General features: G+C 44.7%; 1 protein-coding gene across 2 annotated transcripts; it reads right to left on the bottom strand.

Moving 5' to 3' along the window:
- Nucleotides 1–914: 914 nt before the first annotated feature.
- LOC127347278 (F-box/FBD/LRR-repeat protein At5g22660) lies at nt 915–3,732 on the bottom strand. Of its 2 annotated transcripts, XM_071819675.1 has the most exons (5): nt 3,609–3,732; nt 2,607–3,540; nt 2,337–2,492; nt 2,067–2,242; nt 915–1,373 (listed from the first exon to the last, which is right to left on the bottom strand). In XM_071819675.1, coding segments are annotated over exons 1-5 (1,302 nt in total). In that variant the 5' UTR covers nt 3,644–3,732; the 3' UTR covers nt 915–1,372. The 2 variants fall into 2 exon arrangements, with proteins under 2 accessions (XP_071675776.1, XP_051229445.2); XM_051373485.2 differs by lacking the exon at nt 915–1,373 and having other exon boundaries at nt 1,965–2,242.
- Between the last annotated feature and the right edge of the window lie 6,058 nt (nt 3,733–9,790).

Raw genomic sequence — 9,790 nt, 5'->3', positions numbered from 1 at the left:
AGGTACCGGATCCAGAGGCGGCGCATCTTCCAACACCATCGTATCACCGCCGCCACCGTTGCCACACTGGGCTTTGAACCGAAGGAGTGCCCACTCCGGAGGGTGAGAGCTAATAATCTTTTCCAGACCATCGGGCAGGCAGAAGATGGGGAAGAGCCAGCGGTACCTCCAGACGAAGATCCCCAAGCAGTAGACCCAAGCCACCAGCAGAACACTCCACCATCTGGCAGGTTAAGGCGTCGACGCATCAAGCCGCCTCCTCTCCTCGCCACCAAGGCCGACCGGAGGAAGCTGCAAGACGCTGCAGCCGCATACCACCATAAGAGCACACACGACCCTAAAAAGGAGGACGGTGGTGCCATCCCCTTCCTCTCCCTCGCCACCATGGCCGACCGAGGGGAAGACAACATCATCAGCACTCCTTCGACTCCAGAATAGACTCCACAAACCCCACGGCGGGGTCGAAGATCGACCGCACCCGGGGAGACCACCCTCCCCAGATCCACAGATCTAAGAGAAAACCTGGCCAGCAGCTCGCCGACGCCGCCACAAGTGGCCTTGCCGAGATGGGGATCGAGCTCCAGCCCTCTTATTCCGACGCGACGCCGCCTCCACCATCTCGACGATGTCCCCCAAAAACCTAAACGAAACCAAGTCGAGCCGCTACCCGGCGCAGTAGGAGAGGATCCCCCGCCACCGCCATGCCACCGGGGCTTTGCCCGGCGGGAGGAGGAGGTTGTTGGGGGCTAGGGTTAGGGGGCAGAGGGAGGAGCAACGGTTTGATCCCGGTTGTACAGTTGGTGGTGAACAGTAATGCTACCAACTGTAGATAGATTCCGTAACAGATACACAAAACTAGGGCGTGCACCAAGGCGTGTATTTAACACTAGTTTAAACAGAGAGACATACACGCTACAATTAGCCAACAATTCAAATTTTGTTCCTTACAAGAACGTTCATCTTTCTATCAAAAAATGAGTCCTATATTCCCTCAATCGTTGAAGGAGAACGGAGTGTCTTACTCTGCTCAGTTCGAGACTGGTGAACTGTGTTGCCACAAAACTAGACAGAACCAAGTCAAGCAACACTAAAATAGTTAAAATCCGGCATGGCAAGTATTATGATAATCCACCACAATGCGCCCAAGAAAACATGCACTAGCAAGGTTATCACTGACATAACAGAAGTCCTCCAGCAAACTGCACATGAACTAAGAGTCAAACGCAGCCTTAGGGGCTCCCATGAAAACATGCACTAATTTCTGGGTGAGCATGCCTACAGACTTAAGCCTAAGTGAAAGATTACTGGGTGATCAAGCAGTTAGTCCCATCAGCAGTCACCGTTCTTGTTACCACATCCCTCGAAACTGAAACCTGCCCAAACATTACAAGTATTATGCTGTAAGCTCAGTCTTCAGAAGAGATATCATAGTAAAAAAATATAAAATTTCGTTCAGCTGGTATGCAAAAGGATAAACGAGTGTAGCTTGTTAAGTCAAATGAAATGGTATGGCAGCCGGACCAACAAACATGTAACTTGATCTTGTATTGCGGGATTGGACATCTATTAAACTCGTCTTTAGTTATGGAAATAAATAGTCCCTAGTAAAGCATTTCTTCCTCTAATGCTGAGGTTTTTATATTTCTTCTATTGCAGATAGGGAGCTTCTAGAGATCCTCTAGTATGTTGTGCACAACTCAATATGCCGTACTAGCAGTGTAGCTATTGTCAATAGGTACTAAGTAATGCTAGGAATTGAACACAGCAATAAATAGGATGGAACATCTTCAAATTGTGTGGGTTGCATCCCACAAGGAAAGAAATCCACACCATAACTGAAATCAAGTAACTGTAAATTGTTTTGCCAATCTATCTGTGTTGCATAAAAACCATTCCAACAGCCAAATAAGTCTATCAAGTGTTGGGGTTCTACCTTGGAACGAACCTGGACATTTCTAGCTAATACTTGTCAAGTTGTTATGACTTATGGCAGGTTTTCATTGCTTGCTTTTGTATAACTAGCAGTGTGAAGAGTGTGAAGTTATTTACAGTAACACCATACTTACTAAAGCTTTTGGACATTAATTTTCTCCAGAGATATGCTGCTGTCGCTCAAGATCCTGAAAATATTATGGACACGTTCATCAATCATTTGACATTTAATTTCGACTATCTTAAGCTTCTTCAGTGTAAGTGATTCCTCCATTAAACCACTGCCATCCAATTCTTCAGATTTGGGTTTCTGTAGCAAATAAAATACTTTAAAAGATCAATCATGCAACATAGTTCTATAAATGCAATACACATCACAATTACTTACTAGAAGATATATATACCTGGCAAAGTTGAAGAATGAGTTTCTCTAGAGCCGGTGTGTAATGGAGAAAGCACAATAGTGTTTGGAAATCAGCTACCAAACACCAGTCACTGAGTAACAAAGATTTTAGCTTACTAAATTCAAGGCAGTAGCGAAGATCCCTTTTGAATGTAACCTGTGGAAAGTGCAAAGTAAGAGCAGTTTAAGATTTAATTTTCGTGCAAGATGAAACGGTAATGTGGTGGATATAAAACTTGAGCATGCAAGATCAAGTGAACTTGAAGCATACCATTTTAGAGGAAGCTATCAATTCCAAACACGTAGCAGTGGACAGACCCAAAAGATGCACAGAGACGTCAGGTGCACAATCATCCTCCAAATACACCATGCCACAGTCACAGTCTTCAGAGCCACCATTATCACAGAAATCACAATATTCCTCATTCTGGTGGCCAAGACTGACAGATGCAGTTTCTAGTAATGGCATGCTTCCGAGGATTGGAGTCACACCAACATAATCAGCTAGTTGCAGTGAAATAAGACTTGGAGCAGATATAAGAGTTGGGTGTAATTGCCAGCAAAGCTCACAGCCCATGATGCTAAGATGTTTCAAGGACCGGGACAAGATCTTGTCAGTATCAACGACACAATTGGTGATCTTTAGATGTTTCAACACCAAGCAGCTCGAAAAATCAAGGAAGCTATTTTCCAAGGAGATACCGCTGAGCTCTAATCGCCACAGATGCTGAGATAGGAGCGGTTGGTTGGCCAGTGTGACGAGCGGCTGGTCCTGAGTAGTTTGTAGATTAGCATGGAAATGGACTTGCAGCACCTGGGTATGGCACATCAAAACGTGCCGGATCCAGAGGTCGACACTTGCATCATCCAGTCGCAAGAACCCACGCAGATCGAACTCGCACTCGTCGAGAACAGAGCTCTGGTCGCGGGGCAGAAGCAGCCGGTTCACGAACTCATTGAGCTTCTCGACACTCCGAAACGCGTCGGCGTCCGTGACGCTCAGGCGAGGGATTAACCTCCAGAGGTGACGCCAGCGCCGGGCGAGCACGCACGTCCGCACCGCCTCCCGCGCCTCAAGAAAACCAAGCACGTACTGCAGTACGGAATCCGGTAGTGCGCTGAGGTGGTCTACCCTGCTCGGCGGCGACACTTTCGCGGTCTTGCCCCGGTGAGACATTCCGTCGGACAGGTGAGGGGCGCCGGAGCTGCAGACCGATAATAAGTTGATATAGACAAGGGGAATGGAGCGGGAAGAAAAAGGAAACCTTCTCACTTTAACATGGCTCCCCTCTGCGCAGCTTCTACCATTCTATGTACGCCGGCCGCAACAAGATCTAATGACGAAGACGACTACCTCTGCTCGTCACCGTGCACCTCTGAATCCTTGCCTTCTTTGGGTTTTGGTGGCACCGGATAGTGGGACCATAAGATTCAGAATTATAAGAGCATGTCTAGTAGAGCCCCTAAACCCTCAAACCTCTATAGCAGTTTTACAGGTTGGAAATAGCCATTTTTGTGCACTTTTACAGGTTGAAAAACAGGGGTAAAGAGTAGAACCCCTAAACCCCTAAAGAATGCAGTTTGAGGGTTCTAGTCTTTGGCTCAACCCCAACCTCTAAAACTGTCATATGCCATATCACAGTTTTCATCACATATCATCATTTCACATATCACAAATATCATCACATTTTACATAAAACAATAATCATTCTAGTTATTATTACAACACCAAATAGTACATTTGAGCACATAAAACAATAATCATTCAAATTGTTACAACAATGTTGGACCATACAACAATAATTGTTCGAATCAAATAGAACAAAGGTAAATCATGCGCCACGGCGCTGCCCATCCAACTGCCACTGGTGCTCGACTAGATCATCACGGAGACGACCATGAGTGGCTGCATCTTCAATCTCACGATGTGCTTGAAGAAAAGCTTCTACACGAGAAGGGTTTCTTTCCGGTTGCACACGTGTGCCAACATTGTCATAGAAACAAGGCAAGTTTAACCCCCTCTCATCTTCTAGGATCATGTTGTGTAGAATCACACAACACTTCATGATGTCCACCAAGGTTTTCTTGTCCCAAAACCGAGCCGGACCCCGAACTATGGCAAACCTTGCTTGCAAGACACCAAAAGCTCTCTCTATATCCTTGCGGGCTGCCTCTTGTGCCCTTGTGAAATGAGCCTCTTTTCTGGACAAGGGCACCCCATTTTTCTCCTTGATGGACTTCACAAGAGTTGCCCATTCGGGATAAATGCCATCGGTGAGATAGTATCCCATTGAGTAGTCATTGCCATTGACTGTGTAGTTGCAAGTTGGAGCATCTCCAGAAATTAATCTTTTAAACAAAGGAGATCTATTGAGCACATTTATATCATTGAGTGTTCCCGGCAACCCAAAGAATGCATGCCAAATCCATGTGTCCTCCGATGCCACGGCCTCAAGCACAATGGTAGCATCACGGCTTTTACCGCAATACATTCCATGCCATGCCTTTGGGCAATTTTTCCATGTCCAATGCATGCAATCAAGGCTACCTAGCATCCCCGGCCATCCCCTTTTTTCATTGGTTTCCATCAATATTTTTGTATCTTCCTCGTTTGGTGCTCGAAGGTATGTCTCACCATACAACCGGATAACTAACTTAGCAAATCTACGGACGGATTCCGTGGTTGTATCTTGCCCAATGCGAAGATACTCGTCCGTGTAGTCCGCAGGTACACCATAGGCCAGTACCCGCATTGCCGCCGATATCTTTTGGTATGCACTAAACCCCATGATACCGGCGGCGGATCTACGACGCTTGAAATATGTGGAGGCCGCCTCACAGTCGGTGACAATCTTCACAAATAGACTACGGCGCATTCGGTACCTTCTGCGGAAGAGGCGAGGAGGGTATGTAGGTACCTCGGCGAAGTAGTCTTCCATCAAATGCTCGTGTCCGAGAGCGCGGTTCCGGTAGATGGTGGTTCGCCCCATCGTCGACCCTCTCCTCTGATCCATCAGCTTCGCGCGGTCTTCAAACGATTGCACCTCGACGAGGAGGCTCATCATCTCGACATCATCGTCTTGCAACAACTCATCAATGTCGGAATCGTCGGATGTCGACCAATCCGACGAATCCGACATCGAGTCCGTGACAACGTCGTTGTTCATCTCCATCTGCAAAAAAATCAACCGTCAATTAGTGCTACAAAATGAAACAAAAGAAATGAAACAAAAGAAAAAAAAAAGAACATACCTTGACCGGGGCGGCGGCGGCTAGGAGCCGATGCGGAGGAGGCCGGGGCGCGGCGGGGCAGGCGGAGGAGGCCGGGACGCGTGATACGCGTACAGCACGCGTCCGTTGGGAACCCCAAGAGGAAGGTGTGATGCGTACAGCGGCAAGTTTTCCCTCAGTATGAAACCAAGGTTTATCGAACCAGTAGGAGCCAAGAAGCACGTTGAAGGTTGATGGCGGCGGGATGTAGTGCGGCGCAACACCAGAGATTCCGGCGCCAACGTGGAACCTGCACAACACAACCAAAATACTTTGCCCCAACGAAACAGCGAGGTTGTCAATCTCACCGGCTTGCTGTAACAAAGGATTAGATGTATAGTGTGGATGATGATTGTTTGCAGAAAACAGTAGAACAAGTATTGCAGTAGATTGTATGCGATGTAAAGAATAGGACCGGGGTCCACAGTTCACTAGAGGTGTCTCTCCCATAAGATAAACAGCATGTTGGGTGAACAAATTACAGTTGGGCAATTGACAAATAAAGAGGGCATGACCATGCACATACATATTATGATGAGTATTGTGAGATTTAATTGGGCATTACGACAAAGTACATAGACCGCTATCCAGCATGCATCTATGCCTAAAAAGTCCACCTTCAGGTTATCATCCGAACCCCCTCCAGTATTAAGTTGCTAACAACAGACAATTGCATTAAGTATTGCGCGTAATGTAATCAGTAACTACGTCCTCGAACATAGCACCAATGTTTTATCCCTAGTGGCAACAGCACATCCATAATCTTAGAGATTTCTGTCACTTCCCTGCATTCACGGAGACATGAACCCGCTTATCGAGCATAAATACTCCCTCTTGGAGTTACAAGCATCTACTTGGCCGTGAGCATCTACTAGTAACGGAGAGCATGCAAGATCATAAACAACACATAGACATAACTTTGATAATCAACATAACAAGTATTCTCTATTCATCGGATCCCAACAAACGCAACATATAGAATTACAGATAGATGATCTTGATCATGTTAGGCAGCTCACAAGATCCAACAATGAAGCACAATGGGGAGAAGACAACCATCTAGCTACTGCTATGGACCCATAGTCCAGGGGTAGACTACTCACACATCACTCCGGGAGGCGACCATGGCGGCGTAGAGTCCTCCTGGGAGATGATTCCCCTCTCCGGCAGGGTGCCGGAGGCGATCTCCTGAATCCCCCGAGATGGGATTGGCGGCGGCGGCGTCTCGATGAAGGTTTTCCGTATCGTGGCTCTCGGTACTGGGGGTTTCGCGACGGAGGCTTTAAGTAGGCGGAAGGGCAGGTCAGGAGGCGGCACGAGGGGCCCACACCATAGGGCCGCGCGGCCAGGGCAGGGGCCGCGCCGCCCTAGGGTTTGGCTGCCTCGTGGCCCCACTTCGTCTCCTCTTCGGTCTTCTGGAAGCTTCGTGGCAAAATAGGACCCTGGGCGTTGATTTCGTCCAATTCCGAGAATATTTCGTTACTAGAATTTCTGAAACCAAAAACAGCAGAAACAAGAATCGCACTTCGGCATCTTGTTAATAGGTTAGTTCCAGAAAATGCACGAATATGACATAAAGTGTGCATAAAACATGTAGATATCATCAATAATGTGGCATGGAACACAAGAAATTATCGATACGTCGGAGACGTATCAGCATCCCCAAGCTTAGTTCTCGCCGTCCAGCAGGTAAAACGATAACAAAGATAATTTCTGGAGTGACATGCCATCATAACCTTGATCATACTATTTGTAAAGCATATGTAGTGAATGCAGCGATCAAAACAATGTATATGACATGAGTAAACAAGTGAATCATATAGCAAAGATTTTTCATGAATAGTACTTCAAGCATCAATAAGTCTTGCATAAGAGTTAACTCATAAAGCAATAATTCAAAGTAGAAGCATTGAAGCAACACAAAGGAAGATTAAGTTTCAGCGGTTGCTTTCAACTTGTAACATGTATATCTCATGGATATTGTCAACATAGAGTAATATAATAAGTGCAATAAGCAAGTATGTAGGAATCAATGCACAGTTCACACAAGTGTTTGCTTCTTGAGGTGGAGGGAAATAGGTGAACTGACTCAACTAAAAGAGTAAAAGAATGGTCCTCCATAGAGGAAAAGCATCGATTGCTATATTTGTGCTAGAGCTTTGATTTTGAAAACATGAAACAATTTTGTCAACGGTAGTAATAAAGCATATGTATCATGTAAATTATATCTTACAAGTTGCAAGCCTCATGCATAGTATACTAATAGTGCCCGCACCTTGTCCTAATTAGCTTGGACTACCGGATCATCGCAATGCACATGTTTTAACCAAGTGTCACAATCGGGTACCTCCATGCCGCCTGTACAAAGGTCTAAGGAGAAAGCTCGCATTGGATTTCTCGCTATTGATTATTCTCAACTTAGACATCCATACCGGGACAATATAGACAACAGATAATGGACTCCTCTTTTATGCATAAGCATGTGGCAACAATTAATTTTCTCATATGAGATTGAGGATATTGTCCAAAACTGAAACTTCCACCATGGATCATGGCTTTAGTTAGCGGCCCAATGTTCTTCTCTAACAATATGCATGCTTAACCATAAGGTGGTAGATCTCTCTTACTTCAGACAAGACGAACATGCATAGCAACTCACATGAAATTCAACAAAGAGTAGTTGATGGCGTCTCCAGAAACATGGTTATCGCACAATAAGCAACTTAATAAGAGATAAAGTGCATAAGTACATATTCAATACCACAATAGTTTTTAAGCTATTTGTCCCATGAGCTATATATTGCAAAGGTGAATGATGAAATTTTAAAGGTAGCACTCAAGCAATTTACTTTGGAATGGCGGAGAAATACCATGTAGTAGGTAGGTATGGTGGACACAAATGGCATAGTGGTTGGCTCAAGGATTTTGGATGCATGACAAGTAATCCCTCTCGATACAAGGTTTAGGCTAGCAAGGCTATTTGAAACAAACACAAGGATGAACCGGTGCAGCAAAACTCACATAAAAGACATATTGAAAACATTATAAGACTCTACACCGTCTTCCTTGTTGTTCAAACTCAATACTAGAAATTATCTAGACCTTAGAGAGACCAAATATGCAAACCAAATTTTAGCATGCTCTATGTATTTCTTCATTAATGGGTGCAAAGCATATGATGCAAGAGCTTAAACATGAGCACAACAATTGCCAAGTATCACATTATCCAAGACATTATAGCAATTTACTACATGTATCATTTTCCAATTCCAACCATATAACAATTTAACGAAGAAGAAACTTTCGCCATGAATACTATGAGTAGAAACTGAGGACATACTTGTCCATATGCTACAGCGGAGCGTGTCTCTCTCCCATACAATGAATGCTAGGATCCATTTTATTCAAACAAAACAAAAAACAAAAACAAACCGACGCTCCAAGAAAAGCACATAAGATGTGATGGAATAAAAATATAGTTTCAGGGGAGGAACCTGATAATGTTGTCGATGAAGAAGGGGATGCCTTGGGCATCCCCAAGCTTAGACGCTTGAGTCTTCTTAGAATATGCAGGGGTGAACCACCGGGGCATCCCCAAGCTTAGAGCTTTCACTCTCCTTGATCATATTGCATCATACTCCTCTCTTGATCCTTGAAAACTTCCTCCACACCAAACTTAGAACAACTCATTAGAGGGTTAGTGGACAATAAAATTAACATGTTCAGAGGTGACACAATCATTCTTAACACTTCTGGACATTGCATAAAGCTACTGGACATTAATGGATCAAAGAAATTCATCCAACATAGCAAAAGAGGCAATGCGAAATAAAAGGCAGAATCTGTCAAAACAGAATAGTTCGTATTGACGAATTTTATCGAGGCCCCAGACTTGCTCAAATGAAAATGCTCAAATTGAATGAAAGTTGCGTACATATCTGAGGATCACTCACGTAAATTGGCATAATTTTCTGAGTTACCTACAGAGAAAACAGCCCAGATTCGTGACAGCAAAGAAATCTGTTTCTACGCAGTAATCCAAATTTAGTATGAACTTTACTATCAACGACTTTACTTGGCACAACAAAACACTAAACTAAGATAAGGAGAGGTTGCTACAGTAGTAAACAACTTCCAAGACACAAAATAAAAACAAAGTACTGTAGTAAAAACCATGGGTTGTCT

Source organism: Lolium perenne, chromosome 4 (assembly GCF_019359855.2).
Source record: "Lolium perenne isolate Kyuss_39 chromosome 4, Kyuss_2.0, whole genome shotgun sequence".
Classification (NCBI taxonomy): domain Eukaryota; kingdom Viridiplantae; phylum Streptophyta; class Magnoliopsida; order Poales; family Poaceae; genus Lolium; species Lolium perenne.
Note: the sequence above shows the minus strand (reverse complement) of the source record. Positions and strands in the feature narration are given on the sequence as shown.

What these genes read in the sequence shown, in the direction of transcription:
- LOC127347278 (XM_071819675.1), bottom strand. Translation starts at nt 3,643, where the DNA reads ATGGTAGAAGCTGCGCAGAGGGGAGCCATGTTAAA. An exon ending in TGATAGCTTCCTCTAAAATG is followed by an intron (nt 2,493 to 2,606) that starts GTATGCTTCAAG and finishes CACTTTCCACAG; the next exon opens with GTTACATTCAAAAGGGATCT. An exon ending in TCATTCTTCAACTTTGCCAG is followed by an intron (nt 2,243 to 2,336) that starts GTATATATATCT and finishes TATTTGCTACAG; the next exon opens with AAACCCAAATCTGAAGAATT.